At 43.2% G+C, this 22,992-nt stretch overlaps 3 protein-coding genes across 7 annotated transcripts; 1 reads left to right on the forward strand and 2 right to left on the reverse strand.

Moving 5' to 3' along the window:
* The first annotated feature begins 118 nt into the window (after positions 1-118).
* On the forward strand, positions 119-3,345 carry tefm (transcription elongation factor, mitochondrial). Its single transcript, XM_021567926.2, has 4 exons — positions 119-275; positions 724-1,193; positions 1,339-1,488; positions 1,698-3,345. The coding sequence occupies exons 1-4, from the start codon at positions 233-235 to the stop codon at positions 2,136-2,138; spliced, it is 1,104 nt and encodes a 367-aa protein (XP_021423601.1). The 5' UTR covers positions 119-232; the 3' UTR covers positions 2,139-3,345.
* Positions 2,596-9,191, reverse strand: LOC110493570 (ATPase family AAA domain-containing protein 5). 5 transcript variants are annotated; one of them, XM_036949508.1, is made up of 16 exons: positions 9,154-9,191; positions 7,987-8,785; positions 7,549-7,899; positions 7,269-7,365; positions 7,092-7,180; positions 6,785-6,933; positions 6,106-6,271; positions 5,755-5,952; positions 5,327-5,466; positions 5,128-5,221; positions 4,977-5,041; positions 4,666-4,870; positions 4,374-4,516; positions 3,437-4,254; positions 3,048-3,197; positions 2,847-2,932 (listed from the first exon to the last, which is right to left on the reverse strand). In XM_036949508.1, the coding sequence occupies exons 2-16, from the start codon at positions 8,774-8,776 to the stop codon at positions 2,872-2,874; spliced, it is 3,516 nt and encodes a 1,171-aa protein (XP_036805403.1). In that variant the 5' UTR covers positions 8,777-8,785; positions 9,154-9,191; the 3' UTR covers positions 2,847-2,871. The 5 variants fall into 5 exon arrangements, with proteins under 5 accessions (XP_021423596.2, XP_036805403.1, XP_021423595.2 ...); XM_021567920.2 differs by lacking the exon at positions 9,154-9,191 and adding an exon at positions 9,071-9,143; XM_036949509.1 differs by lacking the exon at positions 9,154-9,191 and adding an exon at positions 8,931-9,042.
* A 165-nt stretch (positions 9,192-9,356) lies between these two features.
* Positions 9,357-22,858, reverse strand: LOC110495120 (polycomb protein suz12-B-like). Its single transcript, XM_036949510.1, has 17 exons — positions 22,572-22,858; positions 21,951-22,101; positions 21,602-21,648; positions 17,984-18,048; positions 17,499-17,567; positions 17,164-17,213; positions 16,911-16,996; positions 16,552-16,786; positions 16,085-16,190; positions 15,732-15,837; positions 15,282-15,459; positions 14,738-14,826; positions 14,350-14,493; positions 12,594-12,751; positions 12,043-12,241; positions 11,602-11,702; positions 9,357-11,276 (listed from the first exon to the last, which is right to left on the reverse strand). Exons 2-17 carry the CDS (start codon positions 22,078-22,080, stop codon positions 10,949-10,951), a joined length of 2,091 nt encoding a protein of 696 aa, XP_036805405.1. The 5' UTR covers positions 22,081-22,101; positions 22,572-22,858; the 3' UTR covers positions 9,357-10,948.
* Positions 22,859-22,992: the final 134 nt, after the last annotated feature.

Consider the following 22,992-nt stretch of genomic DNA (forward strand, 5'->3'; position numbering starts at 1 on the left):
TCATATTCATATTGAAATGTAAATAAATAAAATATCTTAATATATAAAAACGAAGGCACTTGAGATGAAAGTCAGTGAGATTTCAAATGCAGCATAAATAACCTGGAGAGCGGGGGAACATGAAGTGCCTCGGAACGAAGTATGCGTGATCCTTGTTTCCGCATCGGCGTGAGATCGGCGAACAATGAAAGGGCAAAAGTTTGAATGAATTATCTGTAAAATCACGATTACAATGTGGGTTGCAAGGCGATTTATGTCTTTGATCGCCCGGAGAGGTATGCACAAATGTTTTATTCAAGCTGTCAAGTTTCTCGTAACTTCTTAATTATTTTTTTCAGGTGCTATTTGTTAGCGGGTGGGTATAATTTGTGGAACGTTCCAACAGGAATCTGTTCCAAAAACTGCGGAAACAAGGTTGCCAACAAACACGGCATACAAAGTTGATACCGGGTAGGAAGTGGGCTATTTAATTAATTCATGTTTCACTCACCACATTTATTCCGAAAATGTATGTCCTCACTCTGGTAGCCTATGGAAAAACTTAAAGAATAAACTACGTGGTGAGTTGATGTCTATTCGGCAGCTAGTTAGCTAGGTCATGCTACATTGTATGCGTTGTTTGTTGACAACCTTGTACTTTACGAAGTTTTTGCAACAGATTTCTGTTGGAACGTTCCACAAATTATACCGCCCCCTATTATGTGTTTCCATCTATTCTTGCAGGGCAGTATGGCTTATTCTACCAACCCCAGGGCTCACTCCCCAAACTAGAATTCCGGTATCTCAACTGCACGTGCTGCTGGAGGAGTCGGATCCCAGTCGCAGGCTTTGAAACCCTTAATGACACCCTCTCTTCATCTACTACTCCTTGCGACGACAAGTCGCTGGACGCATACTACACGTCAGAGCAGCGAGGTGTCATTCTGCAGCTCCTCAACAATGCGGCAGAGTCGGAGCTTGCTGCTGTCAAGCTCCTTCGTGGCCGCAAGTCTGTCAACATTGTGGAATACAGGACTAGAAATGGACCTTTTAAAAATCTCGAAAGCGTCACAAATGTGCCGCTTCTGAAACACAAAAGTGCAGTCATTGTCTTCAACTCCATCCTCAACCCTCCGGAGAAGAAGGAGAAAAGAAAAGTAAAGATCCAGCTAGCCAAGTTCATCAGACCAGAGGTGGAAAGGACCTGGCTAGAGGTAAGATTATTTAGCTAGACGGATGGCCTTGAGGTCTGGATGTTGATGGCACAGTTTGGCAGCCCACAGGGTCAGTCCCCGCTGTCATTTCACCATAGAAATACATCAGTGTTATTACATGTGTATTAATCCATCTTTCTTCCAGGAAGCAAATTCCATAGTGTCCATTGTGTGTGGAGTGAATAAAATAGCCTGGGCGCACATGGATCGTGGCATGAACGTGTTGGAGTGGAAACATGAGGATTGCCACAACTTTCTGAAGGGAACCTACATGGCTTCTGCCTACTTGGATGACGTAAGTTGAATGTTTCCGACCAAGGTATTCTTGCATTTGGGTAAGTAGGTTAGCCCTGAGACATGACTGTGGAGACTCCTATGGTGTCAGTCTACAGCCATGTCACAGGGCTAGGTTTCAGCTTAGCACATAATCATTGACTCTGTAATATCCAAATAGCTTAACTCCTGTACTGAATCACATCTCATTATGTGCCATAACATCACCAGATATCCAGTGTGGTATCCCACCTCCCCACAGCTGACTTCTTCGTTGTGGAAAAGACATCCATCTCCCTTCAGAACACTGCCCTGTACCCAGTAATGGCTCACATGCGTACAGTGGAGGCTATGCTGTTCGCCCTGCTGGAGCCCCGCTACACCCAGCCTGACAACACTGCTCCACCCAAGGTGCTCAACATGATGCGCACCGCCGTCGGCCGCCATTTTGGCCTCATGGTGGGTGACTCCCGCACCAGCGGGGCCCAGGCGATGCAACAGATGATGACGGAGTCAGTGACTCAGAAGATTCCGAGGGTGACATTCCCTCACAACCTGTTGGTGAAATACAGGAATTCCTTCCAGATGGGCGGGCGGAGTCGGGGGGAGGAGCTGTGTGATGCCATGTTGCAGGCTGTGGCGTTTTACGAGCTGCTCAGTGAATCGAGTTAATGTTACAGCGACAATTTCCACGCTCCATTTTCACCAGACTGAAACTAGTTGACTGTGTACAGTATGTGTGACCTGGTGGTGTCGAAGTTCAGAGCTAACCAGAGACCTGCATATTGGAGGCTTGATGGAAATTGACACTAGCTTATATTTAAAATGTATACTACAACACTTCCCACCTGTAGAGTCAGATGGTTTTGCACTTGAGGTGTCAGTTCAGGCCCCAGCAGCTGTACTCAAGCCTTTCCTCGTACAGACACCACACATCAGGCTTTCTTCACTTTCCCATGAATAGAAATGTTCTCAGGGCCACCAGTAAAGCCGAACAGGCTTGAATATGTACAGTGATGATTTGTCATGTGTGACCACCTACATCTGTACCTTTGTGGGCAAATGTTTAATGAAATACCTGATGCCTGAAATACCACTGATTTTAAACACCAACTCACTGAACCAGCTTAAAATAAAAAGTAACATGTTTTTATTTTTACGCATGAATAGGATTATTTCAATTATACATTTTGAATGAATACAGTAAACTTAAATTTACCATTCAGTGTAAGAAAAAATAAGTGTATAGCAAAATATATCATGAACATCCATATTGCCTACATTCACTAAATCACAAGTCATTAACATGGGGAGAGATGATGGCATTAACCTTCCTGTCATCCAGTGTAGAGCCAGAAATGTTGCAGATCTGTTTGTGTAGTCTTGCTGGCTTAAATGGTCATTGTCATGGGAAGTCATCTGCAAGGAGTCTTACAGTAGCCTTAGGGAGGCCAAGGTGAATACTGCTGAGGTAATGCAGAAACAGCATTCATAAGTCATCTTGCGCAATCCTTTTAATTCTAACTTTGTTTTCTCTTAGTAGAAATGAATAAGGTGCTCTCATGCAGTGTATTGACTCACCGGCCTTGGCCCTGCTGAGTTCTCTCCGATTGGCACATGGTGCGGAGGACAGGCAGGTAGTCCACGGCAACAGCCTGCTTGTTTCCCAAGGTGCAGAAGGCTTTGCTTGAGAGGACGGTTCTGATGATGTCATATCTCCTTTCGACCACACTGGAAGACAAACTGCTGTTGAGATACCACACTGACTCAATGGAACTGGAGCTTTACAATGAGAGTTCTATTAAGTTTAATCTTATATCAAGGTTTTGTTTGTAATAATGCTAATTTCTGACAACATTAAACTTGAGTACTAACTTCACATAAGCATGTATGGTAATTTAGAGGACTGAGCCGCCAACGCATTTCTTACAGTGAAAAAATACCAGAACAAATCAGGAAACTGCACTCACCTAGGATCACAGGAAGTGGTCTGATTGACATTGAAACTTTGTCTGGGTGGGGTGACAGGGAGGGTGAGTTTCTCCATCACCCTCCCCCTCTGCTCCCCCTCCAGCCTCTGGGATCCAGTCCACCCCTCAGACACCCTGGCCAGGCACCTGTGGTAACCCAGGCCCTCTACTGCAGCCTGGATCTCCAAAGTCCTCTCACACCACCACCTACAGCCCCCATCCTCCTCTCTCATCTCATCTAGCAGTCCATCCTTAACCTCTGCCCCTGTCCAGAGAAAAGCCCCTGGTCTGCATGGGCCAGCCTTATGTGAAGACTCACTCTGTAGAGAGGTATCAATGAAGGACATGAGGTCCATAAAGTCAGTCATTGCATCTAAGCAGTGGTACACCAAGCCATCTGCCGCCTTCTCAGTTTGAAGTTTGTCATTAACAGTCTCAGTAATATTTGATACACTTGGATGAGCCCTCAGAGACAGTGAGGCTCTGTAAGGCTTTACTAACATGCTGTGAGCTGATCTGGAATCAGATGTTGGCACACATTTCTTTCTCCTCAGCCTGGAGCCAGAGGACACCTTAACTGGACTGGTCTGATCCAGGATCAGTGGGATCTGAGGGTGGTGGATGTCAGGGGGTGTTGGCTCACTCTGAAGCCTAGGGCGAGTCACTTTCTTTGGGGTGAGGAGAGGACTGGGCTGGGTCCTGACTGGTAGGGGAAGGAGGAGCTCCAGGTTCGAGTAGAGCAAAGCTACACCTCTCCTCCAGCTCTCAGTAAGGATCTCCATCAGCTTGATGGTGTCTGGTTTAGCCCAGGACTGGCACTGAGGAATCAAAGAGAAAGGCACCTCATACAGTTATACTGTCATTCAATGTTGTTATCTGAATAAATGCATTGCATGTTCATCTAGTTCAAGTTCACAGGGCCTCTGAGGTGACGTGCCTTTAGAGTGGTCTGCAGGTCATGGCCGAGGCCAGAGTTCAGGAGCCCCAGCATGCTCTGAGTGCAGCCCACGTCACAGGGCGGATGGCGGGGAGAAGTATTTTCACCCACTGCAATGTCTTCCACTGCAGCAACATCCAGAGCTAGGGTTATCCAAAACAATCAAGTGATTCAATTGTAAGACTTGACGTAAACTCTTTTAGACAGGGACCAAGAACTAAGGGGTCACAATACATGTGATATACTAACACACCTAGCCATTGAAGTTAGTTAATAGTTTGTCATCACTCACTTCCATGCACACCACCTGCAGGGTCCTTCAGTGGGGTTGCCCTCTGAGATGCTTGTCCTCCTCCACTGCAGACCCAGAGCTGCAGCTGCAATAGGCTACGTCTGATGTCTATCTGGTTCAGGGTCACCAGAGAGGTGATGTCCCCAGCATCCATCCTGACGTTCTCAGCCAGACACAGCAGCTGCAGATAACTGCAAACGTTCACCTGGGAGGGTGCACAACACAGACAGAAACTAAATGGAGTAGCAGCTTCATACCATACCATGCACATTAGATGAGGGGATGCAATGGTGCCAAGATGCTTGACTCACTACTGAAGGGGTTTTAAAAAGGATCGCTTCAAAGTTGCCGTCAAACTTTGCCTTGAAGGAGGGATCTGAAGACAGTTTGTGTTATGATTCAACTTCGTCATTTTCAATCCAATTTAATTCATATTTTTCAGTATGCAGTATATACACACACCACTAGTGGTCAGTATCACAGGTCTCTTGGTTGTCGTCATGAAGGTCTTGATTGCTGTGAGGAATCCCACATCATCATCAAATACGACGTCAACCTGCGGGAGAGCAGGTGCAGCTCGGTCACTTCATTAAAACTACAGTTATGCAGTCTAGTCTGCAACCTATAGCACTGCTATACAACTGACTGCTGTGTGGTTTACCTCTTCAAATAGAATGAGTGATGTGGACATCCTTTTACTCCGGCTACCTGTTGGTGGCTCTTCAATGTCTGGTGACAGTTGACTGACTAACAGAGGGTTAATAATATCTGCCTTCTTCACGGTCTTGAGCGAGACAAAACCTGTAGGAAATAATATCAACAATTAAACAAAAAGACTAACTATAGCCACACCAGAGGAGGCTGGTGGGATGAGCTATAGGAGGATGGGCTCATTGTAATTGATGGAATAAATAGAACGGTATCAAGCACATCAAACATATGGAAACCACACGGCTCCGTTGCATTCATGCCATTCCAGCTATTACAATGAGCCCGTACTCCTATGGCTCCTCCCACCAGCCTCCCAAGATCCACACATGCCTATGTGTGGTTAACTAAACTTGCAAGGTGTTTCCTGTTTTTCTTAACTGTTTGGTAGGTGCTCATCCTGTTTTGTAGATAACGAAGGCCCATCTAAGTTTGTGATCTCTGGATTACTCTTCTTCTTGAAGAAGTTAGCCAGCATCATGGAGGCTGCACTGCCACCTCTCTTATGGTGGGAGCTACGAGGGGGCTGAGGCCTCTTCCTATAGGATGAGAAAACCTTTCTTGGAGAGGCCACTTTACCTGTGTGAGGAGAGCACAAAATAGATGTAACCCACAGTCTCCATTGGACAAACACCATACAAAATAGTTCCTGTCACTTTAAATAAGTGATTTTCAGTAGATGGTTATGCTTAGACTGCAATAAAGTTCTTTTCAGTAGCTGGGTGTACTTACCAGCTACTGTGTCAGATTTAGTTGAAGTGTTGTTGTAGCTACTGAGATGAGATGGTTTGAAGGTGGTGCTTCCCTGGATCTCCACCAGGTGAGATTGGGTGGCCTCCTTCAGTTGAGTCAGGATGTGGCGACCACTGCGCTGGGAGGAGGCGTTCACTTCGAACACCTGGAGAGGCCAAGGAAATGAGCAGTCAAGACAGCCACCGTACATATATTACACAGGTTAGAAGATGATTGGATACACCTGTATGAAAGCTAACCTGTTTTGGTGAATCATATGACTGAATGAACATGAGCCAACCTCTCCTGGTTCTCTGCTTTACCCATCTTATCCAATTACCCACAAACTGTCATTTAAAAGTTAAAAATAGAGGAATGTCTCTGTACCATATTCTAACACCAATCAGTAGGTCCTATTCGGGTTCCCCGAGTGGCGCAGCAGTCTAAGGCACTGCATCTCAGTGTTAGACGTGGCACTACAGACACCCTGGTTCAAATCCAGCTTTATCACAACCGGCCGTGATTGGGAGTCCCATAGGGTGGCGCACAGCGCTGTTCGGGTATGGCTGGTGTAGGCTGTCATTGTAAATAAGAATTTGTTCTTAACTGACTTGCCTAGTTAAATAAAAGGTTACACATGTGAATGGGACTGTAGGTCTTCCAAGTAGCCCACACTGACCTTGAAGCCTAGCTCCTGAGCGCAGGCGTATACTGAGGCAGTCTTGCCGACCCCTGGAGGTCCTGTGATCAGCATGGTGCTACACAGATCTTCCTCCTCGTCCTCCTCCACTCTAGCCTCTCCCTGGAACTCACCACAGTCCCACGAGTCTGCACAGCCAAACCGGAGGTCAACGCTACAATCAATGTTATTCATGGAAGATTCATCGTCAGTGATGTTTCTTGATTTTTTATAATACAGTGGGTGGTTTCATTTGACACATTTTCCCCCATCAATTCATAACATCTAAACAAATATATATTTTTACCATTGCTGTTGGCGTTTTCCTCTAGTTTCCTGTCTCGCTCTTTACTCCTCTCTTCACAGTCAGCTCTCCGTTTCCATTTCTTTAACCAACTGCAAACAGAAATAAGGAAATGCATTTAAGACACCATACTATAAAAGCTAAACATTGAAGGAGCTAACAGTGGTGTTAGCAACTCACCTGTGTAACTTCTTTACAGAGACAGAGTTGCCTATTACCTCACTGGAGTGCTGAGGGCGGTACTTCTCTGTCCACAGCAAATCCTCAATGTTGTGAACTTCACAACAGAAAAATAAAGGTACATATTTTAAAAACCTATGGCAGATCCCAATCAATGACCGAGCTAAAGCACCTCTGTATCCTAGTGGTCAGGGACATACATATTTAGGACATACAAAATTGGACAAAGAAAAGTAAATACTGATTGTTGTTGAAACTACAATGTATTAGGAATCATCACCTCTCCTAAGGCATTGCTGTGGTTGGGCAGGATACACCTTCTGAGGAGATTCTGCTTGGTTTGGTGGGTTAGGGGTCAGTTCATGACCTATCCCCAGACCTCGACTTTCCCGCTGTTGCTGCCTGAGTCTTTGTGTTCGGCTCAGCCGGCTTCTTCTAGGCTGACCCCTGGAAGAGGGGATAAGAGACCCCCTGACTTGGTGTTCTAAAGAGGGACTATACCCAGTCAAGCTGGTCTCCTCTAACCCCGGGCTAGACCTTTGGCGCTTGTGTACGGTTTCAGGGTCCTCCTTCTCATTCTGATGTTTCCTCTTTCCTACAGAGCTAGTAGATGTAGCGCCTATCTCTGTCTCTGAAAGAAAAGGCGACCAATAAGACGGAATCTGATACTAGAATATGACACCACACTATAGAGTCAACTATAGTCTCTCAATCTTACCGGGACTTTCTGACTCCAGAATTTTAGGTTTGTATTTCTTCAGCAGCATAGTGAAGACTCTTCTCACTGGGAACAGTGGGTTAGACAATTTGACCTCTTCAAGAGACCCCTTGCGGGCAGTCCCTGACAACTTCTCTCTCCAGCCAGAGGTAATTGACCCCTTCCTCTCAGCCTGGTTGTGTTTAAGTGTTGACCTGGAACACCAATTCAAAATCCATCTCTGTGAGTGTTGGGGACTATTGGCCTTATTAGTGTCCCGTTTCCTGGTGAAAATGGATGCCACTTTCTCATCCGAGACCCTGGTTGTCCCGGAGGCAGACTGCACCGCTGCTTGAATTGTGAGGGTACATGCTATTTCACTCTGACCAGATCCGAGTCCAACTCCTGCTCCATGGCATCGGCCAGTGACTTGAGCCAGGTCCACAGACCCCATCACTGCCCTGCTCCTGAATGCTGTGTCAGCACTGGAGCAGTTTGACTCTGAAATCACTATAACATTACTAGGAGGGTCTGAGCAGGAGCTATCCTTGATGAGGCTTGTTCTTGCTTTGGGGTATCTGTTCTGCTTGAATCTGTGCAGCCTACTTTTTGACCGTGACACAGAGAGAGGCACCTCATCATAAGACCCCCCAATATGACAAGGCGCCATCTTAGGTTTCTCTTTCACCTGCTCAGAAATAAGGCTCTTCCTCCCAAGAGGTTGTGCGGTTATACTGAAGTACTTTGTGATGTCATTGGATTTGGAGCACCCTGCCTTCTTCTCAATGGCCAAGTAGGGCGATAACCACATCTTTCTTGCCTAGTTAAATACAAATAAATACATCAAATACCTTTCTGAAGATGTCACCATTACTGTCATAACATCAAGGGCATTCATATCATTCAAGTTACTTTCACTTTTGTCTTCGAAGTGCCAGATGGCAGCAGGTGCTGCAATTAGTTACCTATATAAAGTAGCACTTTCACAACCGTTGACACATTGCAACAACATAGACTTAGCTAGTTAGAGAACTTCACTTTCTGATATGAGCTTCTGAACAAGACAATAATAGCTTCCCGAGGAAGTTACTGTAAACATGCTTACTTTCACGCTAATTTCTTGATTTAGCTATTCCTTAAACATTAATCAGCACGCGCAGCCAAATGTTTAAATGTTGTGTAACTTACCGCTTCCGTATGTTCAAATAAATGCGCCAAACCCAGATCAACCAATCAGACAGCAATTTGAGTACTACGTCATGAATATTTGGTCCCGCCCCTAGGCACTTACGTTACAAATCATTTGGTAGTAGGCTGATCTACATTTTCTGAACATATTAAAATATTCTATATTTCATTAATGTTGATATCAGTTGAATAAAGAAAACTGACAAGGTCAAATGTATTTTATTTTAAATATAAAATCCCCATATCCAAAGTTTATTACATAGTTCACGACTTCAACGGTGGTTTGACAATATGGTGAATTGATTGTTTTCTACCCTTATATCCAGCCGATCAAAAACGTGCATAAAGGTACAAGGAAGTAAAAGACTGGTCCATGGAGTTGAGGGAAAAGGTGTCCAACGAGGCACCAAAACTACTGCTTATGTTCAATTTGTGCACTCACACAACGCAAACACAGCTAAGGCTTATACACCGCTCGTCATTTAACGTTTTGAAATGAGGCAAACAAAAATGTACGAAGAACTGAGAGACTTACTGAAAATCACCCCCTTTGGCATTTAAACAGAGACTAATAGTAGGTTAGACACATATCAACTAGGACCCATTTCCAATGAACAAACAGCATATTATTGCCTTTGAAGAATAATCCTACATGTCCATAATCAGTGATAATCAGGTTCACAATGGGATATAGCTAAATATTGACATTATTACAATGTATACAAAGTGTCTGTAAGGAGTGTTGTCCAACACTTCCTATCTCACCCGTTTATGAAGATAAATGAACATCAAAAACAGCTTGAGTTCCAGATGTCCCTCAAACCTAGTTAACCATAATACAGGTTCCAGCATGTCATCCATTGGTTGTAGTCATGTTTTCTGGGGTGTATTCATTAGTGCATACAGTAGCAAACTGTGGCAAAACATTTTGCAACAAAAACAAGAATTCCCTATTGGACAAATGCAGGTAGGTCCCCGCCCCGTTTTGTCCCGTTTGCTTCCGTTTGGTTCCTAGTGAACACACCCCTGTAGAAGAGCTAGGCAGTCTACATAAAAAGGGTGAATGTGCTGGCAGTTTGTGGTTCATCTTGGCTTAATATCCTCAAGCTATGGATGCAGAGAGTAATCCGGTCGTGTGGAAAAATAGTCCACTGATCCTCCATTACTCAAGATAGTATCAACAGAAACATGAGAAACAACATACATCAAATCCCGATAAGGATCCAGGGGATTCAAGACAGACAGACGGGGTGAATCTGACAATTGATGCAGTTGCGCAGAAAAAAAAAAAAAAAAGTGATTCAACTCAAGTTTAAAACAATTCACGAATACAAATTATTACCAAGTGCTAAAACAATAGTCAACTAAAAGGATCATGAGAGCCAAACAGACAGGGTTATGGGATACAGACCATCAGGAGTGACAATGTTACCAATATGCATGACTTACTGCATATCCACTCAATACAGTTTCTGATTACAACGTGATAACAAAGGCAGTCAAAGCATGATTACAATACCTTTCAAGTGATTCCCCCAGTTTCTTCACACCCCCGAAACCACCAAGAATCACTAAACTGGCTACGGTGCATAATGACTTGGTAAAACCTCACATTATAGTGAGTCTTCATATGCCTGTGTTGTGTGTGTGTAGCTATATTTGTATGTCTTGAGTCAATACAAGACAATCCTCCGTTGACATCTTCCTCCCACCTAGCTAAGCACCAAGGGTGACAGTTATAACAATGAAAATGAATGGGTCGGATCGACTGCTGCCACCAAATGCCATCAGTTCATCAGTCAGTCACGGAGCTTTTTGTCCTCTTGCCGTGCTTGGTCCCACGACCCCCGCCAGAGCTGCAGGCGATTGCGGTGCCATTGCAGGCGCCCTCCATGAGGGCCCGGTCAGCCTGGTCGTCCGCCCCAGCGTCAGGCAGCTCCTCCTGGATGTGGCGGAGGCGGGACATGGCGCGGTCGATGGTGGCCACGGAGACCAGGTTGAAGTCGTGCATGCTGACCAGGTGCAGCAGAAAATTGCGGCAGAGGTTGCGGCGGGCGATGTAGGCGCCGCACTTCTCCACGAACTGCATGCTGGCCTGGTTCATCTGGTTGTCGGCTATGAAGCTAGATACGGACAGGAAACAGAACACAACGGGGGGAAATGAGGTTAGAATACTGATTTTACTAGAGAGAATGAGTCAGATTAAGGACAACTTTTTTAAAATACATTATGCTATTTTATATCACGTTAGATGTAAACTCTCAAAGTGTCATGGCTTTATGTGGATTTCTAAATTACAGGAACACAAGGATGACTGTTTTTATCCTTACTTAAACACCATTTATAGCACATGTTAAGAGGTAAACTCTTCAAGGTGATGTGGCTGTATGTGTATTTCTAAGTTATCTACGATAGTGCCGTAAGAGGCTAGTGATTAGAGATACATACCCACAGCTTTTAGGTACATACCCATGCTTCATGACGTGCAGGTTCCACAGCTTCATCACCTCCTTCTCGCCCTCGTTGACGTCTGTGAACTCATCCAATTGCTGTGGGTGGAACACTCATAGATTAGTCTACCAACACAACCAGAAGGTACGTTTTAGTATATGGAAACAAAGCACAGCTGTAGTTCAAGCCGACACTCATTTCTGTTGGCTTCATATAGGGTGTAATCCTATCTTGAGATGCTCGAATTTCATACATTGATTTCAATGGGACACTCATTTGATATGCATCTATCTAAAGTTAGGACATGGGCCATTCTGTATAAACATCAGGCAGTCCATTCTGTATAAACATCAGGCAGTCATTGTTACATTTTTTATTATCTTTGACTCCACTGTACATCATCTCAGTCTGAGTAACAGTGTGAGCGGAGGGACTGACCGTGGCGGTCTTCTCTCTCAGCCACTCAGGGTCTCTCTCGTCCTCGCTGTCCACGTCCATCTCCTGGGGTCTGAGGGGCATGCAGCTGTCACTGTGGAAGTACAGGCGGTTGTGTCCGCTCACGTAGGTCCTCTGCTGCTCCAGCTCCCCATCCTCAGACTCCAGGAACTCTGACAGGCTGGGCTTTGTCCGCTTGGGCCTACAAGACAGGAGAAATGCACTAGGGGTCAGAGGCTATGGTTAGGTTAGGTACACACCCGCAGGCAAGCTAGTGGACAAATAGTACACATTCTCAGCTAGCTATATGGCTATGATGGTACCATCCAAGTGAGGAAATATGAAATACGTCAGCCAATCAAAATGGCAGTTTTACTTTTTAAGCACACAGCAAATACAAAAATCATTTCACATGATTACCCAGGAGGCTGAACATAACCAAGTGAATCTTTTTACTTCAGCGCTTTGATTCTGACATGCAATCCGTGCTACTGGTTGACTGAGGGTGAGAGAGCCAGTGAGGTGAAAGTGGAGACAGGAGACGCCTTCTTTACCTGCACACCAGTACGTGTGTCACGGCAGTCCTCTTGACGGGGCCGTTGCGGCTGAAAGCGAAGCCGGGCTGGCTGTGGATGTCCTGGGGGTTGCCCACGTAGGAGCCGTCGTAGCACTCATTGATGGACACGTCTATCCTAGCACCTTTAGGGTGAGGCTGGAGACACACAGGGGGACATCAATTCAATTACAATAACTATCTCTCAAACTCTCAACAACTCAAATATTCAACATACAGTATGCCAGGTACTTGGTAGTAGATGGCTTTAAAATCTCCTTTCTTTTTAACAGTTTTTATTTTTTTTTACCTGTATAGGGTTAATCAAAAGATCAAATTAGCATAAGTTAAAAGTTAACATTTTTAAAACATTACAATACATTCATTACAGAATTCACAACACACTAAGTGTGTGCCCTCAGGCCCATACTCCACTACCACATATCTACAATGCAAAATCCATGAGTACGTGTGTGTATGTTATCGTGTGTGTGTATATGCAAGTGTCTGTGCCTATGTTTGTGTTGCTTCACAGTCCCCGCTGTTCCATAAGGTGTATTTAAAAAAAATTCTACTGCTCGCATAAGTAACTTGGTGTGGAATAGAGTTCCATGTAGTCATGGCTCTATGTAGTACTGTGCGCATCCCATAGTCTGTTTTGGACTTGGGGACTGTGAAGAGACCTCTGGTGGCATATCTTGTGGGGTATGCTAGTCATTTAAACAGACAGCTCGGTGCTTTCAACATGTCAATACCTCTCACAAATACAAGCAGTGACGAAGTCAATCTCTCCTCCACTTTGAGCCAGGAGAGATTGACATGCACATTATTAATGTTTGCTCTCTGTGTACATCCAAGGGTCAGCTGTGCTTCCCTGTCCTGAACCAATTGCAATTTTCCTAAGTCCCTCATTGTGGCACCTGACCACACGACTGAACAGTAGTCCAGGTGCGACAAAACTAGAGCCTGTAGGAACTGCCTTGCTGATAATGCAGAGCAGCGTTTTATTATGGACAGACTTCTACCCAACTTAGATACTGTTGTATCAATATGTTTTGACCATGACCGTTTACAATCCAGGGTTACTCCAAGCAGTTGTCACCTCAACCTGCTCAATTTCCAGATAATTTACTACAAGATTTAGTTGAGGTTTAGGGTTTAGTGAACAATTTGTCTCAAATACAATGCTATTCGTTTTTGAAATATTGAGAACTAACTTATTCCTTGCCACCCATTCTGAAACTAACCGCAGCTCTTTGTTGAGCGTTGCAGTCATTTCAGTCGCTGTAGTAACTGACATGTATAGTGTTGAGTCATCCGCATACATAGACACTCTGGCTGGCATGTCGTTAGTAAAGATTGACAACTGTAAGGGGGCTAGACAGCTGCCCCGGGGAATTCCTGATTCTACTTAGATTATGTTGGAGAGGCTTCCATTAAAGAACATCTCTGTGTTCTGTTAGACAGCTAACTCTTTATCCACAATATAGCAGGGGGTGTAAAGCCATAACACAATTATTTTCTTGTGATCTATGATCGATAATGTCAAAAGCGAAACTGAAGTCGAACAAAACAGCCCCCACAATCTTTTAATCATCAGCCATTTGTATAAGTGCTGAGCTTGTTGAATGTCCTTCCATATAAGCCTGCTGAAATAGGAAAACGTTCAAACATAGGAATCCTGTACACACACACACACACACACACACACACACACACACACACACACACACACACACACAGCCCTAGTCTCTCACCACGTAATTGAAAATGAAGCGGCTGTGGGACTGTTTGAGGTGTTTTAGCAGGCTGTAAAGCTTCCTACAGTTCAAGGTGCACCAGGGACAGTGGAGGTCGTCTCTAGCCTCCGTCTGCTGCCGTGTGTTGTTGTTGTACAGGAACTGCCATGGGACAAAAAGATGGAAGTTCATTACTGGTTTATTAATAACTGAACCATTCTGAGTGATGCTCAAAAAATATTTTGTTTTACATTTAAGTATATTACGCAACTCTTCCCCTGTACTTAGAGGTGTATCAGGATAATCATAACCAGGCGTGTGCTACACATTAGTGATGGATGAGGCGAGTTTCCCCCCTTACTATGTAAAGCGCTGTGAAACATTTCATATTGGTGCATAAACAAACCTGGTAAAATATACGCAGTTTCTGCCTGGGTTCACACAGGATCTGTTCTCTTTTCATCTGTATGTCTGTGCTGACAGAGGCCTTCACAGCTACAACAGGGAGGGGAGGGAGAAATGAAGGAGTCAGAGATGATTAGATAGTACAAACCATTTTTCGGGACATTATTGTGCTAGTGATGCAGCTGCATGTCGGTCTGGTCAATTTTATTATAAAGTTAAAGTCATAGTATATTTATGGCTCTAGTATTGGTTAGATGGTGACCAAGGCTGCGTGTGTGCCTTGACTTGCCAATTCTGATCTCCCCCCCCCCCCCCACACTAATTGGCCTTCTGACCAATCACATCAGATCGGACACCAATGAATGAAAAAATTATCAGAATTGGGCTGCCTGTGTAAACCCAGCCTTAGATACACACATTTTGAGTCGAGGCAAGAGAACAGTATACTGAAATTGGTGTGAGTGAATCTAATGGGAGGTTACAATGTGTTGTTCCTTTTGGGTAAAAGCCAAGTAAGTTGCTAGTGAGTGTGTTGTGTCTCCTACCCAGGGGGGCAGATTTGAGTGTGCTGGGCCTGCTCTCCACGGGGCTGGAGCCGTCAGAGTTGCGTGTGGCCAGGGGCTTGGCCACGGGGGCTGTGGACTTGTCGCTGGCGTCACCTGTCCAGCGCAGAGTGAACTGCAGCGTGGGTCCCTGAGAGAACGTCTCGAACGGTGGCAGCCTCTGTGTGAACAGAGCCCGGAAACATTGTCTCAGTACCATCATTCACACATTTCGATGTGGAGTGTCCTACTGATAGTATAGTTGTCGTCCCTAACCCTGGTGCTGGAGAGCTACTGGTTGGGCAAGCTGTTGTTTCAGCTCTGCACAACAACACCGGATTCAATTCAGACTTATCTAGACTGATTATTGTAATTAAAATCAGGTGTTTTTAGTGCTGGCCTGAAACCAAAGCCTGCTAGGTTGGCACACACACATGCCATTGGCACACTCACCTTCCCATCCAGAATAGTTTCCCATGTGGCTCGTTTCTTGCTGACAGGGCAGTCCTCCATCCCTTGCATGGACACTTCATACTCCCCATCCAGCAGCTGCAATCTCCTGCACATGACAGAGGTCCCTTATTAACTAATGAGTAATGCATTTAGCAATGAGTGTGAACAGTTATAGAATATATGTGGTCATGGTTTTAATTCAAAAATAGGGGTCAGAGTTTATAGCACTTTAGAAAAAAAACTCGCAAGCGGCTAAATATCCTTGAGGTCAAAGTGCAGCAGCAACTTGCTAATGACAGTTGCCACCTGGGGATAAATTACTACCATTTTGCCATATATGGTATGTTGTTTACCTGTTCTTGTCAAAGACGGTCATCTGTGCAACAAAGGTCTCTGTGGTCTCTCCATCTTCTCTGTGGGCGGAGCTTCTCTTCTTTCTGTTGGGCACCTCTGTCACATCTGAACATGTAAAGACACCAAACAAACAAAAACGAGATATTTGCCTCATGAAATTAATGCCACAGCATCAAAACGGTCCCCATATTATATATATATATAATAGTGAAGACATCAGAACTATGAAATAACACATATGGAATCATGTAGTAACCAGTGAAGTGTTAAACAAATCAAAATATATTTTATATTCTTAAAAAGTAGCCACCCGTTGCCTTGATGACATCTTTGCACTCTTGGCATTCTCTCAACTACCTTCGTGAGGTAGTGTCCCTACAACTAATCTGTTTTCTCTCCAAACAAACAGACATTTGATTTGAGTAAGTCATCCAACATCCCCGAGGGTGTTTGAGCAACTACTTGCCTATGTTCTCGTTGGCCTCGCCGTTCACAAGGCCGTTCATGTCCCTCCTCCCGGTGCGTAAGACCCTGAACAGGAGCGAGTAGGACTTGACCATGTGGCTGTTGCTGGGCTCAAACTCGTTACTGGACACCAGCAGGGAGGGCAGGGAGCCGGGCTTGGTTTGGTTGCTGCAGTCAGGATTCAAAGGCACTTGCTTTTTACCTGTAGGCACTTGCTTCACCGGGCAGCTGACATCCTATGGAAAACAACGTTACAGGAGAAAAGTTAGGATTTAGCTAGGAGTTGAGTTAGGAGTTTGGTTTATAAACAATTTCACGTGATTGAGACAATGTGAGAGAGAAACAAAGCATTGTTTTGACCTTTCGTTTTTTATGGCAGACTTTGACAAGTAGCACCTCTAGAGAGACCGAGCTCTGTTCGTTTTCTGAATTCTGAGATGGCTTTTCTGTGAGGGAGAAAGTGAGAGAGAGAGAAAAAAAAACTTGTGTCTTATGTTTCACCCGTTTGTCTCTTCCGTTTTTGTACAAATATCACACCAACACATTGGCATAAGGCATACAAATACATTGCATTTGAACAGGGTGCAAACAGGAGAGTATTGATTGGGTATACCATCCTTATGGAAGAATCCAGTGAAGGTAAGCTGCAGGTGTGAGGACAAGCTAGAAGAAAAAGCAGTAATACACAATCAGAAAAGATGCAGAGCTGCTAACACTCTCAGGCACAAGTCACATATAAGGCTCTCCACCCTTCCCACTGTTTCTCTCCTACTTGCCAGTCTCCACCTCCGATTACTTTGTCTAAATAAAGTGAAAACACCTCAAATAAAAGACATTTAAAGAAAATAAAACTATACGGCTCAAGGCTTTATAAGTTATGATAAGCATGCATGAACCATTAAAACGTGTAACACGTCTCATAATATGTTACGTCTCCCTAACTCTTACCTGTGAGATTCCTGCTCTCCCTTCATCTTCTCAACTCTGAGCAGCATGTCATCCACCTTGAACGTTTTCCTGAGCACACAAGTTCAAGCACAGCCCAAATTAGGACCTTAGAAGCGGCTTTAACTTTGATGAGATAAAAACAAAAAGTACAGTAGGGCCTCAAAGATGTCGGGAATGGAGGTCCATAAAATGGCCGTCCGTAACTTTGAAGTTATCTTGATAACCGCATCTACCTTTATAGAAAATATAGATAGCGTATTTACACGCGTAAGCAAGGTGTACGCTTGTGTGTAGCCCACATAAGTTTGGTTTTGCATTTAATACATGTCCCGGTTTGATATTGACCGTTTGGGTTAACGTCCAGTCTGTAAGTTTGAGGTTCTTATCTTTGAGGTTCTACTTTATACCATCTCTGATTAATGTCTTACTACCATATAAAAATCATCTGATCCCTTTCAGATCAATCAGAGAACAATATATGTTACCTTTTGGCATTTGTTCGAGTGTTTCTGTGGGTCATGAAGGTAAGAGTCCTGTGCAAGAATATAGGCTAAAATGGAAGCATTTGGAGGTTAATCATTAATACACCAGACATTGTGAAAATGAGAAATAAAATGACATGTATATATCTATTATTATATATACAGTGCATTCAGAAAGTATTCACACCCCTTGTTGTGTTACAAAATGGGTTTAAAATAAATGTAATGTTTTGTCAACAATCTACACAAAATACTATAATGTCAGAGTGGAAAAAAATAATAATAATCACATTTATGGAAAATAAAACACTAATATATTTTGAATAGATAGGTACTCAACCCCTTGAGTCAATACATGTTACAATCACAGCAATTACAACTATGAGTCTTTCTGGGTAAGTCTATTAGATTGGTTTTATTCTATTCAGTCTGGTATGAGAACGGTAGCCCCTATCTGCAAAAGCAGGGTGTCTGCAGAAAGTTCAGTATCTTGGCTTATTGACCTGTGCCTTAAAATCTTTGGTGTGGCTTCCTACCATATATGGGCATACAAATGTATAAGGGCAGGCCGAGCCGACGACCTAATTCCAAGATGGCTGCTACCTACATTGCAGTTAGCATGAACAAAATAAACACGGAACACGTCTATACACACCAAAAAGCCGGGACTCCACAGATCATGGGGATGTCTTATTTGTCTGCCTGTTTTTTTGTCATTTTTTAGATATTTAAGAAGGCAAGTCAGTTAAGAACAAATTCTTATTTACAATGACGGTCTAGGAACAGTGGGTTAACTGCCTTGTTCAGGGGCAGAACGACAGATTTTTACATTGTCAGCTCAGGGATTTGATCTAGCAACCTTTCGGTTACTAGCCCAACGCTCTAACCAATAGGCTACCTGCCGCCCCTGTGACCTACTGTTATTGATCACCAGCCCGAGAGTAATAATGTTTATTTTTGTTATTGTCTGTTTCATATTAGTTCACTATTTGCTGTTCTAAGTTTCATCCTTGTAACTTTGGAGAGGCCACTAAACTCTCATGACCATTGTTTTTGTGGTTCTCACCTCTGCCCTTGTGTCCAAAGTGTTACTGTTTGCATTGTGTGTGTGTGTGCTTCACACCTATTTTGAATCCCTGTACAGATAAAGACTTGTTGTTTTTACTTCACAGTAATGTCTTTTTGTAAATTTAGTCAACTGTGTGTCTTACAATATTTTTCCTTTATTTTGTTTACCACAGAATGGAGGATGCAGACGATTTAGACGATGACGTTTGGGAACCACCCCTCCCCAGCAAGCGCCCCCCACTGCTATGCCAATCACCCCGTCTGATGGTTCTACATCCACTTTTCATAGACCTCTTGAAAAAGAAAATAAGGGCTTGTGGCACCATTCGTCCCAACAAAAATGGTTTCCCCAAGACCAAGGTAAACGTCATGACAATGACAGCGGAGAGGGGGACCATACGTTGGAACAGGAGTAACAAGCTACTTTTTGTGAAATGGAAGGACACTAGAGAAGTAACCATGCTCACCACAAAGCATTCAATAACAACCATGTCTTAAGGAGGGTGAAAAGGGAAGAATGTCCCCATTCCTATTTCTATGAAGGACTACAGTGCCAGCATGGGGGGTGTCGACCTATCTGATGCTCCGATAGGCTACTACCAGGTCCTCCACAAGACCAGGAAGTGGTATAAGATTTTTTTTAAACCACTTTGTGGACATTGCTACAGTAAATGCTTTCATTCTCCACAAGCAGATGTCCAAAGCAAAAAAGGTCAACCCCCTCTCTCCCAGTTGGCCTTCCGAGAGCAGCTGGTGTTGGAAATGGCTGAATTGGGGGCCCAAAGCAACCATCACAAGACCCCCCACTCAAGGTGAGCGCCACTATCCAACACACATGCAAAAAGACAAAAGGAAGAACTGCAAGCATTGCACAAAACACAGGGGGCGAAAAAGTGTGAAATGCCAGGTCTTCTGCCCGAAATACCAGTTCGATTTTTGTTTCCTGGCAGAGAGGGACTGCTTCAAAGACTATCACGACACGGACAAGCTATGCTGAAAGTGAAATCTAATCATCTACACCCGGGATATAAAACGTTCAGCTTATTTCTATTTTTGCACACGTGAAGGACACGTGTGTAACCAACTTTGTGTTTGATAAGACATGTTTATATATTTTTGAATGTATATCTGTTGCTTTTATATTGTTTTTGTAAACAGTTCATATGTATGTGGGACCAATACATTGGATATGCCTAGGCTAAACATTCAGGCACTTTTGAGAGGTTTTAAAAACACTTGGATATCCCCTGTATGTCCCCCGTTACCACCACAAAGTTTGAGAGAGGTTGGTGTTGTAGAAACTTTGTTTTTATAGTGAAAAATAACTTTTAGGCACATCCATGTGCAATTACCACATTCTGACAATTTGGAGAGGTTGAAAGAACACTTGAATGTACCCTGGATACCACATAACACCACCACAATGTTTGAGTGAGGTTGATATAGTAGAAATTGTTTTTATACTGAACAAATAGCATTTAGGGATTGCAAATGTGTAATAGCACTGGAATGATCTAATTTACAGACATATGCCACTTTGAAGAAGTTTAGGGACACTTGGAAACATCCCGTGACCACACTTACTAAAACAACTGCCCATTTCTAGTTGTTAGGCCTATCAATCCCCATCTGATGTGTTTCCAGCTCTGGGCATCAATAATTATCTTATTGATGAAAGATTACTTTCAAAGTATTTGTATTTGTGTGTGCTTGATCTTGTGTATTCTGACCTATGTAACTCCTATCTTCTGATCATTTCCTCAATCTCCCAGATGTCTTCTTTCCAGATATAGCCATTTTTGTCATGTCAGTATCATGTAATTACACATGAATAGCAGTTCCTTTTGGGTATGTCTATATAGATGTAAAGGCAAAATGTTGATTTCCATCTAAGAGGTTCAACTCTGTAACTGTTTTAAAGTCCCCATTGGCCTCATGGTGAAATCCCTGAGCGGTTTCCTTACTCTCCGGCAACCGAGTTAGAAAGGACGTATATTTGTAGTGACAATGTATTGATACACCATCCAAAGTGTAATTAATAACTTCACTATGCCCAAAGGGATATTCAATGTCTGATATTTTCTTCATCTACCAATAGGTGCCGTTCGTTGCGAGGCATTGGAAAACCTTCCTGGTCTTTGTGGTTGAATATGTGCTTGAAATTCACTGCTCGACTGAGGGACCTTACAGATAATTGTATGCATGGGGTAGTCATTCAAAAATCACATTAAACACCACTGTTGCACACAGAGTTAATCCATGCAATTTATTATCTGACCTGTTAAGCAAAGTCTTGCCATAACAATGGGGTTGAATACTTATTGACTCAAGACATTTCAGTTTTTTGTTTTTATTTTTTTGTTAACATTTCTAAAAACATAATTCCACTTTGACATTTTGGGTTATTTTACGTAGACCAGTGACACACAATCTAAATGTAATCCAATTCAGACTAACAACAAAATAAGGAAAATTTCAAGGGGTGTGAATAGTTTCTGAAGGTTAGTTTAGTTTCTGTACATTATGTATATTATGGATGTAATATTTGCTTACTGCAATCAGGTTCCTTGTGCGGAGAAATCTGTAGATTTGAGTTGGCTCTGCAAATACAATAATCTTATTTTTTATGATTTTAGTAAGAATTGAATAGAATTGTGGTATGAATGTATTCACAGAGCTGTATAGTATTGCAGAGCAGCACAGATATATATCCTATGCATGTTATGGTTCCAGGCCCACTTCAGATATAGGCCTCGTATTAGTCCGTGTCATTGATATTAGTTGTGAGAAAAGTAGACAACAGTAACAAAATCTAAATTATACGCTATTGGTTATTTTCAAAGATTTCCACCTGGCTTAAAATCGTTACTTCCTGGTATAAATAAAAAGTCATGCAACTCACTTTCAAAGGCCTGTAGAAACAACTCATGGTCTGCTTGAATCTGCTCCATCTTCGGTTTCTTCACCGTGGTCATTACAGTTGTCGAGGCCGGGTAGACGGCGCCGTTCGCTTTACAACTGGTCCCACTCATGACTTCACCTGAATGCTGTAGCTAGTGCATCCATGCAGATGAAACAAACATTATTATGGTCCTTTTCAAAACAAAGGAAACATAATCATATCAGCTAACGTTAGTTGGGTTAGCAAGCTAGCTAACCTACTTTACTATTGGCTTTGTATAACATTATATTTTTCAATTTCAACATCCCATAAGACTATGAAAGACCATAGCTAACTACACACATACATATTTTTGTAAGAAATATAGAGATAAACACATTAGCTAGCTACCGTAATGTCTCAAATTCCAGCATCTGGATTTTTGTTAGCTAGTTAGCCAGCAAGGCTAACTAGCTAACATAAACAAATAGTCAAAATGTCCTAAATTATAACTAGATGGCTAGTAAACGTGTGGGAGTGTTATTCGAAACGGGTAAAACACAAAATGTTTTTTTGCTATCTGACTGTACAACACTGAAGCTAACCTTGTGAGCATTAGATTAGCTATCCAGCTAGACTCACCAACACAGGTAACCCATGAAATTAGCAAGGAAGCAAACTGCTGCTAGCTAAACTAGCATACTGGGTTAACGAGAAGAAATCCCAAATGTTGCGGTCCAGTATTCCCTCCAACGATTAACACAAAGTCGACTAGTAAAGTACATCCATCATATTTACATAAAAATAATAGATTATGTTACTGATTATATGAAAAACATTAAAACTTCAGATGAGCTACACGTTATGCTAAAATCGTGTAGTCTTTACTGGACATCTAGAAATACTTCTCATCCAATAGAAATTCGAATATGGAATTTGAGACTTGTGATTGGGCAGACGCAACTGTAAGTGACACCATCATGTTCGGTGGAAGAGGCAAATTGCCGCTCGCTTTCTCTTGCTTTTCAACGATTTTGCGGGAAATCTTTCCACCAACCGGGCA

Source organism: Oncorhynchus mykiss, chromosome 17 (assembly GCF_013265735.2).
Source record: "Oncorhynchus mykiss isolate Arlee chromosome 17, USDA_OmykA_1.1, whole genome shotgun sequence".
In the NCBI taxonomy this organism is placed as follows: Eukaryota; Metazoa; Chordata; class Actinopteri; order Salmoniformes; family Salmonidae; genus Oncorhynchus; species Oncorhynchus mykiss.